The sequence below is a fragment of the Macrobrachium nipponense genome, chromosome 1 (genome assembly GCF_015104395.2).
Source record: "Macrobrachium nipponense isolate FS-2020 chromosome 1, ASM1510439v2, whole genome shotgun sequence".
Taxonomy (NCBI): Eukaryota; Metazoa; Arthropoda; class Malacostraca; order Decapoda; family Palaemonidae; genus Macrobrachium; species Macrobrachium nipponense.
The window spans coordinates 162,063,187-162,084,747 of NC_087200.1; the positions used below are offsets into that span (position 1 = coordinate 162,063,187).

The window sequence follows — 21,561 nt, forward strand, 5'->3', positions numbered from 1 at the left end:
TGGGAGTTAATTTTGAAATCCTTTATATACGTATTAGTAATAAGCATACAATCCTTAATTATCAATTATGGAAAATGTTTAAGAATGTTAGCAAACTGCAGTTACGTACATACATGGTAAAATATAAATATTATTGGATAGATTGAAATACAAATATTACTGGACAGACTACTATCAGGCATGTACTACATTTCATCAGGAATAGGTATTTTTTACCTAGTACTCTACAAAGAAGACCAGATAGCATCATATCTTGCAAGTTCACATAGTGTGATTTAACAGGGCTTCCTTCTTGAGTGCCAAGTTGATAAAGTTTTATGTAGTTTTGATTAATTTCAATATAAATTTCATCCTTAGTTCTGACACATAATCCAGGGAGTTGTTAAATTCCATGAGTCTGAGATGTGGTAATTTTGGTAATTCTGTTTAATAAATTTTAAATTTCTATACAGAAATTGCTATTTTGCCAGAAATCGATACAATTACCAATAACAGGTAATGCAATTTATAAAATGGATGAATCAATCACTAAAGAGATGCATCACTGGTATCACTAAAGAATTACCATAGAGCAGTGGTTTCAACTTTTTTCATACTGCGACCTCTTACAAGCAACTCGGTAAGACCGATGACCCCCTTTAAAATTTTTTATTCAATAATATTCACATGTGATGTCATAGTACAAAAATAGCTCTGCACTGCTATAAATTATAAACTGTTTTGGCCTGATGATCAGGTGTTTGCTTTGTGTAATGGTGGTTGAAAAAAAGCTAATACATACCCTTGCTTAATAACGATCTTGCGACTCTTAGAAAAAAGGCTGGGGGTTGCAACCTTCAGGTTGAAAACCTCTGCTATAGAGTATTTCTTGATAGCTTTTAAGCAATTTCAAATTTCTTGAAAATTCTCTCGTGCTCAATAGAGTGTAACATAGCAGTCATTGGGTTTGTTTTTAGCAATAGCAATGAAGAAGTCAAAGAGGTCCCGTAGAAGGCCGTCTTCATCGTCATCATCGTCACCTCCTGCCTCGCCCCCTCCTCCTCCGAAAAGTCTCAACATGAGTGTTCTTGGGATCTGCCTCCCTCTTCAAGGAAAGCAGAGCGTTCTCTCACCTGTGGGTGGAGGCACTAGCCCAAAGGCCCACATTAGGCCTTCAGTTGTGGGAGCCAAAGGAGTGGGTACCTTAGGAACTGCACCTTCCACTGGTTCAAAGAAGCATGCTTCTAAACCTATTGCTGTGTCATGGCCTCAGTCTGCCCAAAATGCCTCAAATGTATGAGCCTCTGGGGAGGCTCACACATCCTGAGCTGCTGGTGGAGGTTCCTCTCTCTGTACCAGTGAGGGCGCACAACGAGAGAAAGGGAAGAAAACACAGGTGCCTCAGCCCTCCCTTCCAGTACCTTCACTGGTACTCGGCCAGATGCTCGAACCAGTACATCGATCTAACCAAGTATCTGATTCCTTCTGCAAGGGCTCCGGCCCCGAAGGACTCTGGGGCACATTGAGAGTATCGAATGCGCTTGTCGGCAGGCCATTTGCTCGACTCCTCTCAGTCCCACATTGCGTACGTGTGAGCCCACCAGACGAGAACCGCTTTATTCCTCTCGGGATGCAGCCTCCCCTTGAGGGTGCTCTCCACAATCTGTATCGCAATCATCATTGAATGATTGCATACAGCTTACCTCTCCTGACCACCTGGTAGATGGGGGAGGTGAGGTGCAGGCCTTCCTCACCCATTCCCTCAACCTCCTGGGGCTTCACTGGGAGGACTCCATTGATTCTTCACATAAGAGTCCTGCTTCTCAAGCTTATGCTCCTGGTTCGGTAATTGGACCTTCAAGGATTCCAGAGCAGAGTGATAGGGCACTCCATGGTGCTTATGAGCGACACCACCATGGCAGTGGCATATGTCAACAAACAAGGGGGCCTTGCTTCTCCAAAGCTCCACCAGCTAACAATGCAGCTACACAAGTGGGCGGTGGTTCACTCGGTGGAACTGTAAGCCAGATACATTCTGGGCAGGAGGAATGCAGTGGCAGACAAACTCAGCTGTTGGGGTGACCAGTAAAGGGATTTTGATGAAGGTAAGATCTATTTCTGGGCAAGGGCCTGTGTCGCCAAGTGAAATGTCCCTTTAGCACACATTTCAAAGGTATAAATATTGCTATAATACCAGAGAAAAATGCTAATATGGAAATGCCAGAATATTCTGGCTCGCTCACCTTATCTAAGGTGTCGGTATGTTTTCTGGGGCAAGTGAAACCACTACCAGAGGTCCTTTGCCATTTAGATTCATCCTTCTTCAATATCCCTCATCTACAGAGTAGCCGATCTAAGGCCCACTACTCGCTACCGTTACGGCTAGCACCTCTGACGTCATTCCTTTCGATAGCACGCTCCACACCGCACATGTTTTTCTGCTCTGTGTTGTGTTCTCTTTGGAATTCTTCTTTATTCGCCATGGAACGTCAAGCTTCTTCTGCATCCAAGTTAAGTGCTGCTATTAATGTTTAACACCATTTAGGGACTGCCCTGGGCATGTTTAACCGATTTATTTAGGTTTTTATGGACGGCTTCCCATGCGGCACTGTCCCCACACCGCCATTCGCGGCTCGCTCCCGCATGTTACTTTGTTTCGTGCCCCATTCGGTCCCCTATACCGTTTGGGCTCAATTCTTGTTTAGCAGTACATTCTTATGATTGCGATGATGCATTTATTGACGTTTTATTCTTTATCCACACGGGGGATGTTATCCGAGCTCATGCTCAGCTCGTAGCCTACGTCGTTTCCTTTCAGCTTAGAATTTCATGCATGCATGTTTATTTTAGTTGTCAGGTTACCTCTTTGTTAGGCACCCTTTCGAAGGAATCTGGTTCTTCCCCCTTGTCCTCGAGCCACCCTGGCCGCCTGCCCCGCGTTTTTTCGTCACGGCATATAGGCTAGCTGCTCGGAGTCGCCAGGCTCGTCCATCCTTCTCGGTTGGCTCGACCCAGCTTCTCCAGGACATTTCTCTTTCTCTACCATCTGAAATTCTCTTCCTTTCCCCCCATGTTACGACAGGATGTTTATTTTGTATTTCTCATGTTCATCGAGACGGCTTTGGTTGGCCTATAGGCCTCCTCTGATCGCCTGGCCTTTCTCAGCTGAAGAAGACATTCCAGCACCCATGGGAAAACCTCGACATCTACTCTTTCCTTCCGTTCTGTCTGATTCACAAGATAATTAGCTGGGCACTGACCACGCCAAATCTCAGACTCATTCTGGTAGCTCCCAAATAACCTCTGGCCGTTTGGTATCCATACCTGCTGGCCCTTCTCGCTGGGACACCATGAGAGCTGCCCCAACCACAAGTAGAGCAGTACCATCAGGCAGTGCAGACCCTGGCCCTTCGCAGTTGGAGGTTATTCACCATCTCTTGCGAGCGTGAAGATTTTCGTGCTGCGTTGCAACAGAGATTTCTGGATACCTCAGGAAGTCCTCCACAGCCGTATACCAGGGGAAATGGGCCGTCTTCTGTGGTTTGTGCCGTCGAAGGGGTATCTCTGCGGTCAGAGCAACTCTTCAGCAGGTCACAGACTTCTTAGTCTTCTTCACTGAGAGAAACTTCTCTCAGTTTCAGCAGTAAAGGGCTTTTGAGCCACCCTCAGCCTAGTTCTGCAGCTGAAAGGAGACAATATCTCTTCAGCCCTTATTGAGAAGTTACGACAGGTTTTACTCACCCAGGGATCTCAGGCCCCCTGTTTGGGATGTGACTCTCGTCCTAAGGAGTCTGACATGCGCTCCTTATGAACCTTTACAAGTCATCAGACAGGGATCTGACACTCGAAACCTTCTTTTTGCTCACCTTGGCATCGGCGAAGAGAGTAGGCAAACTACATGGGATTTCTTTTGATGTAAAATGCTCTGGTGTGGGGGATTGGTTACTCTTGAATTCGTCCCAGATTTCATAGCAAAGACTTAAAACCTGTCAGTCCCTGACGCTAGGTTTGAGTCCTTTACGATCCCTAGAGGACTTTATGGATGATGCAGATGAGATGCTGCTGTGTCCTGTTAGGTCTCTGTAGTGCTACTTGAAGAGGACTCTACAACTCTGGCACCTGAGTGACAACGACTCTTCGTTAGTACTGACTCGTCCAAGAAAGAAATGTCCACGAACACCATTTTCCTACTTCCTTCTCCTCCTACCTAATGGATATAGCACACAGGTCGTTGGACACTTTTTCCTTGGAACCTGTGGTAGCTGCTCAACAAGTGTAAACTTACCCAGCTCCTCTGACAGAACAGATTAGCATCTTGCCTTAGATGTAAAGTTGTGGATGAGAGTACAAATGGGGATGACTGGCTCTCTTCTCCTCCATTCCCCATCCTTCTCTTCCTCCAGACAGAGAGTGGAATGGCCATCACATACTGGAACTGGCTATGATGCAGGCAAGTGACATAACTGAGTATCCATTGTTTGTCATAGACTATATAGGCATCTGCTTACTCTTGCAAGGGGAGGAAAGCAGGTCCCAGACAATAAGCCAAACCCACTATACTTGCATTCTGCCTTACTGTCATTATCTGTCAGTTTCATCCAAGCTTGTTTTTCTCCTATGAAAAGGCCTTGCCCTCCATAGAAGGAAAGCCCACAAGTCTAACAAATGATCTCACAGTTCATATATTCCGATCAATTCATCAGAGGCATGAGTCATCCCCCTAGTTCTTATGACCAGGGTCGAATCAAGGTAAGTGGGCTCCAGTCAGCTCAAGGGACTTATATTAGAATCTCCCTCCAATTATAAGTCTTACTAATGCAAAGGACCGATGGTTTGTATACCTTGTAGGAACAAATCACAATTTTTTAAAGTAAATTGTATTTTTTCCTAACTACACAAACCTGAGGTCCTTTACACGTTAGGCCCACCTCATACCACACTGCTTTCTGCTATTCCTGGGCCAAAAGCAAAGTGGTATGCATATACCTGAGTGGGAGAGGCTCCCCCACTCAGGCAGTAGTTCAACTACCAAACTACCTTACTATAAAAGTTTAGCAGATGTTTCCAGCTTCGCTGAAGGATATTCCTAATGTAAAGGACCTCAGGTTTGTATAGTTAGGAAAAATACAATTTACTTTGAAAAACTGTAATACTGGAGTCAGTTTTAAACTACTACATATTTACTTTAGAATGGCATTACTGTTTTTCAGTTGGAAAAAATTAGAACAAAATTATTCTTATTATTATATGGTATGCTGGTTAACAAGTATACATACATACATACATACATACATACATACATACATACATACATACATACATACATACATACACACACACACACACACACACACATATATATATATATATATATATAATAATATATAATATATTATAATATATATATATATATATATATATATATATATATATATATATATTATAATAATTATATATATATATAATTTTCATCATGTGCAAAATGGCAAGACAAGACTAGTTAAATATATTCCATGTGTGTTTAGTATGAACAGCACTATCACATGCATTAATATTAATATACAGTATTTAACTAAATGTGCAATTTGTAGAGGAGTGTCAAATATTAAAATAGCTAATACCAGTGTTCTCTTACACAGACCACTTGGACTACTAATATTAATTCATGACACAACTCCCACCAAAACATAACTTTATACAATTGCCACAGATATGAAAACTTGGCATAGAGTATTTCCAAAACAGTAAAAGTTATCTGGATAAAAATGTTCTCTAATACAACATAAAACAGGTGACAGGGAAAATGTGGTAATAAATAAAATAAATTAAAAAAAGACAGCATTAGTCATTTCATGTAAACCTCATTTTAAATGGCTCAGATCTCAATCACAAAGCCATAAAGAACATACATCCTGAGGTAAGTTTCATTTCTTTTAGTTTTCATATACCCATATATTATAGACTACTATGTGACCTAAGTATCACTGGAAAACTTTTCTTATATTCTCATAAAGATCATCTCAATTCCAGTACAGTAATATAAAACAAAAATATATTCTGCACTATGTAAAAGATTGAACTGGAGCTTAGACCACTTGAAATGTGCCCCAAGAATAGATTCACCCTACAATAATCCAATACAAATAGAATATTTTAAAAATTGTCTTTGATTTTAATATTGTTGCTTTCCAAAAATTTACACACGCTCATAAAATCTAACTAGAGTAAACAAGCATCAGTGAGCATAAGGAAGTTATTTACTAGTTTCTAAAAGTGTGAAACATACAAAATACTATAATGAATTTCTTACTTGTTCAATAGTAAAATACCTCATAGCCATAAGACCAAAGCAGTCAATAATATTAAAAATAGCAAACAATCATGCTTCTTGTTTTTAATGTTACAAAAATAAAATATATATTAATGAAAAGCTGCATGAATGAGTTTCATTTATGATGTGTACTACCTACCCAAAATGAGCTAAAAGAACCTTAAAACTGAACAACACAAAATGACCTGTAGGAAGTAATTAATCATATCATCATGGTACTGCATAAGCTAAGACATTAAAAAAAATATTTCAAGCATTAAATACCACTTTTCCTGAAGTCATGACCCATGACCTAGGTAGTTCAAAGTTAACCTTGTAAGCCTACATGTACCATCATGTTTGGGAATGACATGCAAGATAACAGCACTAACTGCAAAATTCACTCCTCATTACTTATACCCACAACTGATTCTCATGGAATGTTCAAACAGTCTCAGTTTTTGAATTTGGTTTATCATACTTGGGAGATGCTTACAACACAATGGCAAGGTGTATTGAACATGTTCTGGATTTACCTACTATTTCTATAAAAACCAGGTAACTTGTTGCAAGCAACATTTGATACCCCTCTTTGCTGTGAATGAAGTATGATTTTTACATTTCTGTACAAATATATTTGATTTCAGTATATTGTTTATAAAAAAGTTATTGCATTTCGGCTTATTTCCAACTAAGATTTTATCCTCTGCAGCATGGCTATTCTGTTTGCAACCTGCCTCTATTACAAATAAAAATATCAATAAATTTTATTCCTCCTGAAATAATTTTGAAAGAAAATTTACTGCTGATTTTACACTGATTTGTAGTTTTGAAAATCACTGTTGGTTCATGTGTATGTACAGAGAAACAAAGAATAAATGTTATATAGCCCTTAACATTTAATGAAGGGCAATAAATATGAGAATACCATAGAACGATTTGTTTTGGACCGTCAGTTTTATATTTTAATCATATATTTGTCATTTTTATGTATTGTCTTTGATGGCATATGATCCCTCCCCCATTTTCAGAGGGGAATACATATTAAAGTTAATCTCTCTCTCTCTCTCTCTCTCTCTCTCTCTCTCTCTCTCTCTCTCTCTCTCTCTCTCTCTCTTTCATTACAGCCAAATTTGGTATGAAAAAGATGTTTGAGAGAAAGACAAAGAAAGCACAGTTTTGTGTATGTGTGTGTGTGACAAGATGAGGGTTATAAGAAATTTTACTTCAATACTAGTAATAATAATGATGATGATGAGGAGGATGATGATAATAATAATTTAGTAAATACCAGTCACATTACAGCATTATGGAGTCTGGCTTGGTACAAGCACTGATAGGTTATGGCATGTGGGTAAACATCAGCTAACCAAATACATATCTCAACTTTGCATAAGAGGCCTGTATATACATATTTTGAGCCATTTTTTCTTTGGAGGGGGGCAAAAATGGGGTTCTATATGTCATTAAATATGGTAATCATTCATAAAAGTAATAGGCAATATTGTTATTCCAAGGACACTTAAGTATTAAGTATTACAGTATTGAACAGGCTTATCTCAATTCTGGTATAACACCAAGTTCTAACCAAACCCAAGCATCGGGGATAAAAACACAAGGTGATTTTTGGTGGAACTTATGAGAAAAACATGCATTCTATATGAGGGAAAATACTACAGTGGCCCATATTGTATCTCTCACTATAACAAGCAAAAGCCTCTCTCATCAAAAATATACTTTCAACACTGGTAGTATGCAAATGATGCACCATTATACTATCCAATACTCGCTACACTTCAACCAAGCTGATTTGTGGCACAAAACTGTTTCAATATTCCATGTCAATCATTATACCAAGAATGACTGTAAAATGGAAAAATAAAAAGACACCTGGATGCACCAGAATTAGAGAGACAGATAATTGAGTCTCTTAGTAACTGAATCCACAATATGTGGGCCAAGTAATTGAAATTCATGCACAGCAACAAAACACAATAAGTGGCACCTAGGCAGTTACACTAAACTGAATCTATGGCTGTAAATGTGAAAGGAGGTAAAAAAATATGGAGATTCAACACCGACAATAAGACAGGCTTGTCTCTTCAAACAGTTATCAGAATCACATAATAAGGGACGTAGCTTATTAAAGATAACTTAAGCAAACCATCAAACTAAGACAAAAAATCACAGTTCTCACAGGCTGGCATGAGCTTTCACACTTATTACTCATGCCTTGTAAACCAGCTTTGCATCACAGGCTATACAAAAATCTATTCATATTCACTATCACATTAAAAAATGACTCAACTGAATTATAGTCTATTATGGCAGCAGTAAGGTTTGTAATTTCTCAAGGTGCTATCTGGCCTCTGTATTGGTCTCTGGCTATGATGACATTTACTACTTAGAAACAGGGTAACTAAATGGTTCTTGAAAAAAATACATACTGTATATGGCTATTACCAGTGGTAGTATTAGTATGATAAAATATTTATCTTGCAGCACAGATAAGTTACATGGTAGAAATGAATCATGCAAAATATGGTTAAGTTGCATTTAAATTTATGAAGGTTTCCCTTCAAGCATAATCATTTCTAATACAAATTTTTCTATACCTTCATTTAGCTCACCCATTGGTGTAAATGTATACCTTACATCTCAAGAAAATAAAACTGAAAAAGGCTTTTCTTTTAGCTTATTCAAAATCATTATTGAATCACTGAAATTTGGTTACATATACAGCAATTCACAAGTACGTGGCCAACTTGAATGCCAACATACATAAAAAAGATGTTTCCTATAACACTGACAGAAATGCATATATACTAGTATCTTCCATGATAATGAGTTACAATGAAAAATAAGCTATTTCCTGTAGCACTTGGTTACCAAATCAAATTGTTGAAGTTGATATGTCAAAATTATAACTATTAAAAAAATGAAATGTATTAAAAAATGAAATGAACACTTTTGAAGTATATAAATACAGGTATTTGTCTCTATAAATAACATCACTTCAAGTTTATTTGTGCATGTCTTACATATAAAACCATCTTATCTGAGTAGCAAGCTTAGAAAGCCAACTGTACATAGCACCAGTTCTTGTAATCTATGAAAGAAATTATCAACATCATTATGATATTCTTCAACCACTTCCACATTCTCTTGCTACACTTCCCTGTTCTCTTGCTATGTAGTCATTGAAGATACAGCTTTTATTCAGTAACAATTCATCTTAACCTGTGTCCAGTAGGACAGTGTGATGAGCTAAAATTACTTTTCGAGTTGACACACAAAGAGCAATAATCAAAGAAAATTACCTTTACTATATGGTGCTGTTCAAGAAGTAATGTTCTCCAAAACCACAGAATCTTAATGTTTCAATAAAAAATACAATACTGTACAATCAGAAGATCAAGAAACACTTCGGGCCACACTTCCATTAAATGAACTGTTATTAATAATGGGTATAAAAGGAATAAAAGAATTGTTAACCATACTATGTTCTGGTGATGTACTCACACTAAATGAATGACAAAGAGCATGATCACGTTTATCACCCCATCCACCATTACCTTTGTGTTTTTTTACCTGCAAAGAAACATTTCAAAAGATAGTAAATATATCATACAGGAAGATATTTAAATATATCATACAGGAAGAGATTAAAATTTCCTGCACGTATATCAATGCATCAAGTACCAGGTAAATATCACATAATTATCATGTAAAAGCCTACTGAAATATAAGATAGTTGGGAGGCTAATTAAAAAATGTCACCACTACTGAAAAGTGCACAGGTAAAAAGAGCAGACTGCAGTGACAGGCAGCAGATGGCACTAACTTCATTAGCCAGATCCCTGGGTTACAAACTCCAATGGATTTACTTTTGTCAAAGGCCTCTAGTTCTTGTAATCTGATAAATTTTTTACATCATAGATAGATGCCTCTATTAAAGCATGGATATTCCTTGGTCCTGCCTAATATATTAATTGCTATTATTATTATTATTATTATTATTATTAATTATTATTATTATTATTATTATTATTATTTTTTTTTTTTTTTTTTTTTTTTTTTTTTTTTTTTTTTTTTGCTCTATCACAGTCCTCCAATTCGACTGGGTGGTATTTATAGTGTGGGGTTCCGGGTTGCATCCTGCCTCCTTAGTAGGATCCATCACTTTTTCTTACTATGTGTGCCGTTTCTAGGATCACACTCTTCTGCATGAGTCCTGGAGCTACTTCAGCCTCTAGTTTTTCTAGATTCCTTTTCAGGGATCTTGGGATCGTGCCTAGTGCTCCGATGATAATGGGTACGATTTCCACTGGCATATCCCATATCCTTCTTATTTCTATTTTCAGATCTTGATACTTATCCATTTTCTGGGCTCAGCTCGTGTCGGCCTATGAAAGGATCCTTAATATCATTCTTTCTAGGCAAAATTAATCTAAAATTACCAGAGAAAAACAAAATTAAGAAAATGTCAGTAAAACTGGACTCGCTCACTCTTTAAAGAAGTGTCGGTATGAGAATAGGGGCGAGTGAGAACACTACCACGAGACATTCACCAATTAGACCTTCCAATCACAATCCCCACAAGAGAGAGCTGATACTAACGGGCGATGCGGCCGCTACTACTACTACTAGGGGACGCCACGGACAGCAGCGCCCCTAGCGGTCATCCTTAATTATTAGCGCCAAGCGTCGTACGCATTTTCTTGCTTGTGTACTATTTTCTGGATTTACCTCATCATCCGTTATGGAACGTGCTGCCATCGCAACGGCTAAGTTAAGTGCCTCATAAGTAGTGTTTTACCGTATTTTAGTCTTCCAGGAACCAGTATTTCCTTCTAATAGGTCATATACGGTTTCCCGGTCGACTCGTGGCGGCGCCATGCTGCCTCATTAAGAATTCCCGGTCTTCCATACTGGGACTTCTTATACTTATGGGCTTACTATATCACGTTCATCGTTTTTTACATCGCCTTTTTAGCTAGGTTAGCCCATTTACCAATTCTCTTAGTTTGGTATTTAGGGCTATTCTGTCTATCGCCAGCATCCCGGCTCTTGCTCTTCATCGGCTATCGCTGGCTCCGAGTAGGCTTCTGTTCCTCGGAACAGTTTGCCCCTCCTGGGCTTCTTTTTCTTCTACTAAAAGTGTCTTTTCATCTTTACGATGTAATTTTAGTTCTATTTAGGGTGTTAGGCTAGCCTAGGTGAATGTCCATGTATTGGTACAGTGCCTGGTTACGTGGCCCTTCACGGTTGTGTTGCTATCGCGGCTTAGGCCACTTGCCGGGTCACGTGTTCCATCGCACCTTACCCTTCCCCTTCCCTCCCTACCAGTATAGGGGAGGGGTCTGGGGGACCCCTTGGTTGCCATGACAACCTCAGTTGCCTTCCTCCCTCCCTCTCTGAGGAGGCCAGGGGTTTCTCCCCAGCTGGGGTATAGGGCGACCACTTATCGGGTACCGGGTCACCGAGCGGGTAGTTGTTGGGACGGGGAGGAGTAGGCCACCCCCCCCCTCTCTCTCTCCCGCCGTGTTACGCCGAGAACCCTCCCCCCCTCCCCAGTTGCTCAGAGCCACCTTTCCCCCACTATAACGAACGGAGCCTTCCGCCGCAGCCGGGGCACCTTTGGTTATAGACTTTGCTGGCTTCCGCCAGTAGGGCGGGGTGGTCACTACTAGTGGTCTATTGCTTGCCTACTATATTCCTTACCTTCTCCCCCGCTACCGGAAGGGAGCTTGCTTCTTACCCGGGCACTCTTCTAGTAGACGGGGGGGGTGGGGGGGGGGGGAAAGGTTTGATAATTATTTTGTTATTTTTAAGGATATACCCTAGTTTTACGATGAATTCTATAATTTATATGTATACCATCTCCGCCGTTGTCCGTCGTGGTTTCATTTTCACCACCACACCTGGTTGGATTCTATCTCTTGTCTCCGGCGTAGCCTTGGACAAACCAACCATCTTACTACCACACGTATTATGGCGGGGCTCTGGTTTAATCTAACTTTCTCGCTCCGGCACCAGCGGAGCAATTGTTAGGCTGTAAGTGTTCTCCTGAATACTTCTGTATCTTTCCACTTACAGGCTACCAACTGTCAGGTCCTTGGGTGCAATGCGACGTTATACGACCCCATGCGCCCACACATGAGTGCAGGTCTCACGCTCCGTGTGCCACGCCTTACAACGACATGATCGTCTGGCACCCGGAAGCCTGCGCCATCTGTTACGACCTGGTCAGTCAGCTGGTGGAGGGGGTAAGTCGATTATAGACTTTTTTATCGTTTTACTAACAACACTTAGTCATAAGCTTGTTAACCCCGCTCCGCCATTAGAAGCTTCATTTCGCCTTCTCTTTCAGGCTGCCAGTGTGAGGGAAGTCGCCCTAGCAACCCTGAAAGCGTGGGTGGGCGGCTTCGGGAAGAACGCCGCCAAAGGCCAGCCTTACATATTGGACAAGAAGCTGGCCGTTCAGATCTTCCCCGGTGGCAAGTCAACAGGGTATGTTGACCCCATATCCGCAGCCCCTCTCATAGCCTCCATCCAGCAGGAGATGCAGCAGTCTTCGGGTCGTGGCCACGCAAGAGACGGTCCCGGACGTCGCAACCTTGGACCTTAATATTGAGCCTATGGCGGTAGGTGCTGAGGAATTTGTTGGTTGAGGTAGGTGTGTCGGGTGCCCAAGGTCTTTCCTTGGGCGCTCCTGGATCTTCTCCTGTCCCTTCTTCTACTGCTTCTTTCCAAGGCTTTTGGGATCTGAGATCCCTACCCGCTCTCCCGCTCTCTCTGTACCCCCAAAGGTGAAGGGACAGAGAGAACCGAAGACCCTTGTTAAGACGACTTCTAAAAAGTCGTCGTCGTCTTCTTCAGCTAAGAAGTCTTCGACTTCCATTTGCTGACGCGGTGAAGGCTAAGCCGAGCTCTTCATATTCAAAGAGCTCTAGAAGCAAGTCTTCTAAGGAGAAGGCTCGCGCTCCCGCTGAGCCAATGCCTTCTCCGGCCTCCACCGCATCCACTCCGGCAACGCCGGTTGGAGTAGCGGGACCTAGCACCTTTGATCCCAACTCTGTTCTCAGCAGTGGTGATGCAACAGGTAGGTGAGATGGTTGGCTCACAAGTCTCCGCCCTAGGAACAAAGTTCGAGCAGATGTTCGCACAACTGTCGAGCACTCTGTCTCAGTCGGGCCAGTCCATCCAAGATCTCTCTAACAGAGTTAGAGAGAATGAGGACCGAGTAGCTGGGCTTGCTCAGGCTCCTCTTCCCAGTCTCCCCAGTAGCAAGTGCTGGTATTCTCCAGCTTCCACCTTATGAGTCGCTACCAGCTTTCTCCATGGAGAACCCATGGGAGAGTGGCCGCTTACGCTCCGTTCAAAGATGGTATGATCTCTGTCCTGGAGTGTGGAACTTGAAGGATTGAGGACTTCGAGTTTATCCTCCGGGATTGACGCAGCCTTTCATTGGTTATGCTAGGCTGACCGTAGCGGCGCTCACTAGGGAGGACAAGATCTCCAGGGAGAACGTTCTCTATAGTAGAGATCACGCTCAACGCAGAATGGGTTCACTGCCTTGGAGGGGACTGGGAGTGTACCAACAAACCAAGCGCCAGGCCTTTCACAAGAGTCCTTTTACTATTTTTGCGACGGAGGAGGAGGCTTCTCTTCCGTTCGCTACAAAAATAGTAGAAACGACTCTTCAGGCAGTCCTCAAGGATGAGCCCATGCACAGCTGAGGGAGGCAGAGTCTACTTCTCCGCTCTTCCCAGCTTTCGGAGAATTGTGGGAGAACTTGCCTGCCACTTTCACGCTTGGTAAGCTCAAACCGGACTGTGCTATGGACCAGTTTGGCGAAAAGCTCCCAAGGCTTGCCTGATTCCTTGATTCAGGCAGAGTTCGACGCTCGAACTAGGTTTGGCAGGTCCCTCAATTCTCTGATTATCACAGAGATGGCTGCTCTCTCGTATGGCACGGAACCTTTGTTTAAGATTCTGGCCAAAGTCCCAGCTTCAGACGGTTCAGACGGATGCTTTCGAATTCTTCCAAGCTAGGAGGAATTGTCGAAAGCACGTTCGGCAGGAGTGCACTATTAGGCACGAACCTAATAGACTCCTGGCTTCCAGCATGTGGGGAGCGGATCTCTTCCCAGAGTCCGCTGTAAATGAGGTACACACGAAGCTGCTAGGCTCAACCGAGCCCTTAGAGCTAGGTGGGTGGTATCTCATCTAAGAGGAAGCAAGAATCCGCCCCCACTGCTGGTAAGAAACCAAAGAAGTCTGGTAAAAGGTTCCAGCCTTTACCGAGAAACACCAGCAACAGCAGCAATTCGTTCAGGCCGTCCGGTTACCCAACAGGGACAACCTTCTACATCCAAGCAGACCCAGCCATCCTCCTGCTGTCTCCTCAGTACAACCCTCGACCTCCTACGCACTCTCGCCGGTCCTTCAACCTATGTATGAAGGTCAGGCTTACCCTCCCTTTAATAGGCAATCGAGAGGTAGGGCGAGAGGCCACTTTCGCCAGCGTGGCACAGGAAGGGCGGCAAGGAGTAAGCAGTTCAGTGGAGGTCAACCCGCCCATCAACAATGAGGCTCCCCAGGTAGGAGGGAGGCTGTTCCTCTTCCGTCACAAGTGGGGGTTCAGCAATTGGGCACAGAGCATAGTGTCCAAGGGATTGGGTTGGAGTTGGATCAAAGATCCCCCTCCAACACAAATTATTCCGCCAAGTACCATCAAAGGAATTGACAGATTATGCGGAGGAACTCCTTCAGAAAGGAGCTATTGCGAGAGTCAAGCATCTAAAATTTCAAGGTCGCTTATTCAGCGCCGCCAAAGAAGGCTCAACAAAAAGAAGGGTAATCTTAGACTTGTCAAGGCTAAACTCTTTCATTCGTTGCGACAAGTTCAAAATGCTTACCCTCTCGCAAGTAGGACCTTACTTCCTCGTGGAGCCGTCACATGCTCCATCGATCTTACAGACGCATACTATCATATCCCTATAGACCAGACACTTCCGCCCATTCCTAGGATTCAGGCTAGGAAATCAGACATTCTCATTCAAAGTGATGCCCTTCGGTCTGAATGTAGCCCCAGGGTATTCACGAAAATAGCAGAAGTAGTTGTGCAACAATTGAGAACTCAGGGAATAATGATAGCAGCATACCTCGACGATTGGTTGATCTGGGCACCAACAGTCGAGGAATGCCTCAAAGCCACCAAAAAGGTAGTTCAATTTCTGGAACATCTGGGGTTCCAGATAAACAAAACGAAATCCAGACTTACTCCGGAGTCTCGTTTTCAGTGGCTAGGAATCCAATGGGATTTGTCTTCCCACAATCTGTCAATTCAGTGGCCAAACGGAAAGAGATAGCAAAGTCTGTCAGACATTTTCTCAAATGCAAGCAAACATCAAGGAGAAGCCAGGAAAGAATCCTAGGTTCCCTTCAGTTTGCTTCAGTGACAGATATCCTCCTGAAAGCAAGGCTGAAAGATATAAATCGAGTTTGGCGATCGAGAGCAAAACGCCAAATCTCGAGACAAGTTGTCAGTAATTCCACAGATCCTTCGCAATCAACTCCGTCCATGGACAAAAGTAAAGAACTTGGCCAAGCGGGTACCCCTTCAATATCCCCTTCCAGTGTTAACCATTCACACGGATGCCTCCCTGTCGGGTGGGGGGGATATTCTCAGTTCAAACAGGTTCAGGGGACTTGGTCAGTTCAATTCCGCCAGCTCCACATAAAACGTTCTGGAAGCAATGGCAGTATTTCTTACCTGAAGAGACTTCTTCCCCCGGAAAAGTCCTGCATCTAAGAAACTAGTTTTTGGACAGTGCAGTGGTAGTTCATTGCATCAACAGAGGAGGGTCCAAATCCAAGCATGTGAACCATGTCATGATAGCCATCTTTGCCCTAGCAAACAAACACAAATGGCATCTGTCCGCCACTCACCTGGCGGGGGTAAGAAATGTGATAGCAGAACGCCTTGTCCCGGTCAGTCCCTCTGGAATCAGAATGGTCCCTAGACGACGGGTCATTCCGGTGGATATGCCGGAGAGTCCCAGGTCTCCAAGTAGATCTCTTCGCCTCACAAGCGAACCACAAGCTCCCTTGCTATGTGGCCCCCAACCTGGACCCTCTGGCTTATGCCACGGACGCCCTGTCGTTAGATTGGAATCAGTGGAGAAAAATTTATGTTTTTCCTCCAGTGAATCTTCTCTTGAAAGTCTTGAGCAAGCTGAGGACTTTCAAGGGACTAGTAGCCCTGATTGCTCCAGACTGGCCCAAGAGCAACTGGTATCCTCTGCTTCTGGAATTGGGTCTCCGACCTCAACGGATTCCCAATACCAAGCTGTCACAATCAGTACAAATGAGGACTGTGTTCGCTTCCTCAGGAATTCTTCAGACCCTAACTTTATGGACTTCATGAAGTTTGCGGCTAATAAAGATGCTAACATTGATCCACAAAACATCCCCTTCCTAGAAATCAGATAAGAGAAGAGTCAACATAGACAATATGACTCAGCTGTTAAAAAATTAGCATCCTTCCTGAAAGAATCAAACACTACAACCATGACAGTTAATTTAGCTATATCCTTTTTCAGATCCTTGTTTGAAAAAGGTTTAGCAGCTAGCACTATTACTACTCATAAATCGGCTTGAAGAAGATCTTCAGTTAGGTTTCCAAATAGATCTGACTGAATCTTATTTTACGTCTATCCCTAAAGCCTGTGCTAGAACATTAGACCTTCTCAAAGGCCTACTGCAGTCTCATGGTTCTTAAATGATGTCCTCAAACTAGCATCAGATACTGACAACTCGTCTTGTACATTCACAATGCTTCTTAGAAAGACATTATTCTTATTAAGCCTAGCTTCAGGAGCTTAGACTTTCAGAACTGTCGGCTCTATCCAGAGATGCGGGTCATGTGGAATTCCTCCCCTCAGGAGAAGTTCTGCTTGCTCCGGATCGTAGTTTTTTGGCTAAAAATGAGGATCCTCTTGCAAGGTGGGCCCCTTGGAAAGTCATCCCACTTCCGCAAGACCCTTCTCTCTCTGCCCGGTAATCAACTTTAAGAGCCTTTCTATCTCGTACATCCTCAAGATCCTCAGGTTCTCTCTTGGCATGAGAGAAAAAGGTGGTACTTTATCAGTAAAAGGTATTAGGCAACAAATCTTTACTTCATTAAACAAGCCAATCCTGATTCATTTCCAAAATCACATGACATCAGGTGGGGAGTAGCCACCTCAATTAATTACTTTCAACATATGAACTTTGAGGATCTTAAAAACAAGTATACTGGATGGAAAATCTCCGACAGTCTTTAAACGTCATTATCTAAAGTCCTTGGAATCTTTAAAATTTTCTGCAGTAGCAGCGGGAAACATTGTTTCCCCTGATACTGTATAGTAGTCGTAGTATAGATCCAGGTCTCCTCTCTACCTACCTCATCCACATGCCTCACCCTATCGCCATGCTACTCGGATATTCTAGCCTTAGCCGCTGAGATCATATTTAGTGGATTGTCACTTATTTTTTGCTAGGGACATCCACACTATGTACTGATAATGTACTTCAGTGTACCTACCCTTATTTTTATGCTAGGGTAGGCACAATGTGTTTGTATATTTTGTAATAGTTATCTAAGTAATCTATTTTGTTTAAATTACACTGCATTTTTGTACTTTACTATGTTTACTGTAATTTAAGTACTTTACATTACTAACTTTCTTTTATGTCATTGTTTTAAAATAAGTTAGCCTTAAATACTTAAGTTTATATGCTGTAATAACTGATTTACTTATATTATATCCCTCATTTTACAACTGTTTTTCATTTGTCCTTGTTTTTTCCCATCTTGTCTGTTTCTCTGGTACTCTTTCATAGGCCGACACGAGCTGAGCCCAAAAAGGGATTTTGAACAAGGAAAAATCTTATTCTGGTGATTGGCTCGTGTCGCTATGAAACCCACCCTGTATTGATTGCCCCCCCCCTGCAGGACAAGATGTTCTTAGATTAAGGATGACCGCTAGGGGCGCTGTTCTGTCCGTGGCGTCCCCTAGTAGTTAGTAGTAGCGGCCGCATCGCCCGTTAGTGATCAGCGCGCTCTCTCTTTGGGGATTCTGATTGGAAGGTCTAATTGGTGAATGTCTCGTGGTAGTGTTCTCACTCGCCCCTATTCTCATACCGACACTTCTTTTAAAGAGTGAGCGAGTCAGTTTTACTGACATTTTCTTAATTTTTGTTTTTCTCTGGTAATTTTAGATTAATTTTGCTAGAAAGAATGATATTAAGGATCCTTTCATAGGGGCGACACGAGCCAATCACCCAGAAATAGATTTTTCCTTCGTCAAAATCCCTTTTTCCCTCCCTCTCTTTTCTCTTCAACTCTGGTGTCCCATGGTATTGCGACATCAATGAGTGATACTTTCTTCTTGACTTTGTCAATCAACGTCACGTCTGGTCTGTTTGCACGTATCACCCTATCCGTTCTGATACCATAGTCCCAGAGGGATCTTTGCCTGATCGTTTTCTATCACTCCTTCAGGTTGGTGCTCGTACCACTTATTACTGCAAGGTAGCTGATGTTTCTTGCACAGGCTCCAGTTGGGAGGGCTTTTGCTACTGAATCATGCCTCTTTTTGTACTGGTCTGTGCAAGTGCCGGGCATTCACTTGCTATGTTGGTTTATGGTTTCATTTTTCGTATTGCACTTCCTACATATGGGAGAGATGTTATTTCCGTCTATCGTTCTTTGAACATACCTGGTTCTTAGGGCCTGATCTTGTGCCGCTGTTATCATTCCTTCAGTTTCCTTCTTTAGCTCTCCCCTCTGTAGCATTGCCAATTGTCATCGCTGGCTAGTTCTTTAGTCTGTCTCATGTATTGTCCGTGCATTGGTTTGGTTGTGCCAGTCCTCTGTTCTGTCTGTCTTTCTCCTGTCTCTGTATATTTTCTGGGTCTTCGTCTACTTTTTATCAGTCCTTCTTCCCATGTTCACTCTTAGCCACTCGTCTTCACTGGTTTTCAGATATTGCCCCAGTGCTCTGTTCTCGATGTTTATGCAGTCCTCTATACTTAGTAGTCCTCTCCCTCCTTCCTTTCGTGTTATGTATAGTCTGTCCGTATTTGCTCTCGGGGTGTAGTGCTTTGTGTTATTGTCATATGTTTCCTGGTTTTCTGATCTATGCTGCGGAGTTCTGCCTTCGTCCATTCCACTATTCCTGCGCTGTATCTGATTACTGGCACTGCCCATGTGTTTATGGCTTTTATCATATTTCCGCCGTTGAGTTTTGACTTGAGTATCGCCTTGAGTCTCTGCATATATTCTTTCCTGATCGTGCCTCATCTCTTGGTGTTTTATATCCCCTCCTTCCATTATTCCCAGGTATTTGTATCCTGTCTCATCTATGTGTTTGATGTTGCTTCCATCTGGTAGCTTTATCCCTTCAGTTCTCGTTACTTTGCCTTTTTGTATGTTGACTAAGGCGCATTTTTCTATTCCAAACTCCATCCTGATGTCCCCAGATACAATCCTTACAGTCTGGATTAGGGTATCTATTTCCATTGATGCTCTTACCATACAGTTGATGTCGTCCATGAACATCAGATGGTTGATTCTGTTGACCTCTTTTCTTGAGTTGGTACCCGGCATCCATCTTCTGTAGTACTTTTGTCATGGGAATCATGGCTACTACGAAGAGTAGTGGGGACAGTGAGTCGCCCTGGAAGATCCCTCTCCTGATATTAACCTCTGCTAGTCTTATTCCAGAGCTTGTAAGTATTGTATTCCAGTTAAGCATTGTATTTTTGAGGAAGCTGATGGTGTTTTCTTCTGCCCCATATATTTTCAGGCATTCTATTAGCCATGTGTGTGGTATCATGTCGAAGGCTTTCTTATAGTCTATCCATGCCATGCTTAGGTTGGTTTGGTTTTCCTTCCCCTACTGTTCTTCATTACCATTTTGTCTATCAGGAGCTGGTCTTTTGTGCCCCTACACTTCCTTCTGCAGCCTTTTCTGTTGGTGGGGATGGTGGTGTCTCCTCTAGGTATTTGTTATAGCCTTTCACTAATGATACCTGTTAGTAACTTCCACATTATTGGCAGACAGGTGATAGGCCTGTAGTTACTGGCTATATTTCCTTACTCTTTGTCTTTTTGTACTAAGGATGTTCTTCCTGTGGTCATCCATTTGGGTGCTTGGTGATTGAGATACAATGCTGGAGTTGTTCTGCTATTCGTGGGTGTAGGGCCTTGAAGTTTTTGAGCCAGTATCCATGGACTTCATCGGACCTGGGGCTTTCAGTTTGGCACATTTTCTTTAGTTGGTGTCTGACTGTCTGTCGTGATCTCTGTGAATCTTTGTTTTATTCTCCCTGTTTCTTCTTCCTTGACTTCCTGAAGCCATGTTGCATGTTTGTTGTGTGGATCCGATTGCTCCATATGTTTTCCCAGAGTCTCTTACTTGGTTCGGCTTCAGGAATTTCTGGGTGGTTTGTCTTCCCCTCTTAGTTGGCTGTATAGTCTTTTCTGGTTGGTTGCGAAGTTTGTTCTGTTGGTATCCCTTATCCTGTTCATGTACCGTTGGATCTTATGTGCTTTGCCTTAAGCCTCTGTTTTACATCTTCTATTCGTTGTTGTTTAGTTAGTCCCCTCTCTTGTACTTTGTATTTCTCGTTGAGTTCCTCCCTTGTTTTCTTGCTTCTTAGTTAGCCTTTTTTCTGCCATCTCTTTCAGTTTACTCAAGTCAGATCTCATCACCATGATTTGCTTTTCCAGGCGCCTTTTCCAAGGAGGTTGCTGTTTTGGTTCTGTTGGGTTGGTTGTGCTGGTGGTGTGGTGTTCGAAGAATCCCCATCAGTTCTGCTACTAATCTTGCTCCTGCATATGTCAAGTTTATTTGTTTCTGTGATACTAGTGGTGTGTATATGCCCATTATTCATTGACCTCACTTGTTTTCTCCCTTATTATTATTATTATTATTATTATTATTATTTTTTTTTTTTTTTTTTTTTTTTTTTTTTGGTTTTTTTTTTTTTTTTTTTTTTTTTTTTGCTCTATCACAGTCCTCCAATTCGACTGGGTGGTATTTATAGTGTGGGGTTCCAGGGTTGCATCCTGCTCCTTAGGAGTCATCACTTTTCTTACTATGTGTGCCGTTTTCTAGGATCACACCTCTTCTGCATGAGTCCTGGAGCTACTTCAGCCTCTAGTTTTTCTAGATTCCTTTCAGGGATCTTGGGATCGTACCTAGTGCTCCTATGATG

General features: G+C 42.3%; 1 protein-coding gene across 1 annotated transcript in view; it reads right to left on the reverse strand.

Annotated features, from left to right (window-relative positions):
• Positions 1-5,455: 5,455 nt before the first annotated feature.
• Positions 5,456-21,561, reverse strand: part of LOC135218983 (alpha-1,6-mannosyl-glycoprotein 2-beta-N-acetylglucosaminyltransferase-like) — a 213,038-nt gene continuing 196,932 nt past the window's right edge. The window contains exon 8 of the mRNA XM_064255421.1: positions 5,456-9,880. Within this exon, the coding sequence (XP_064111491.1) occupies positions 9,704-9,880 (177 nt within the window). The 3' untranslated portion in view covers positions 5,456-9,703. The remainder of the gene's footprint in view (positions 9,881-21,561) is intronic.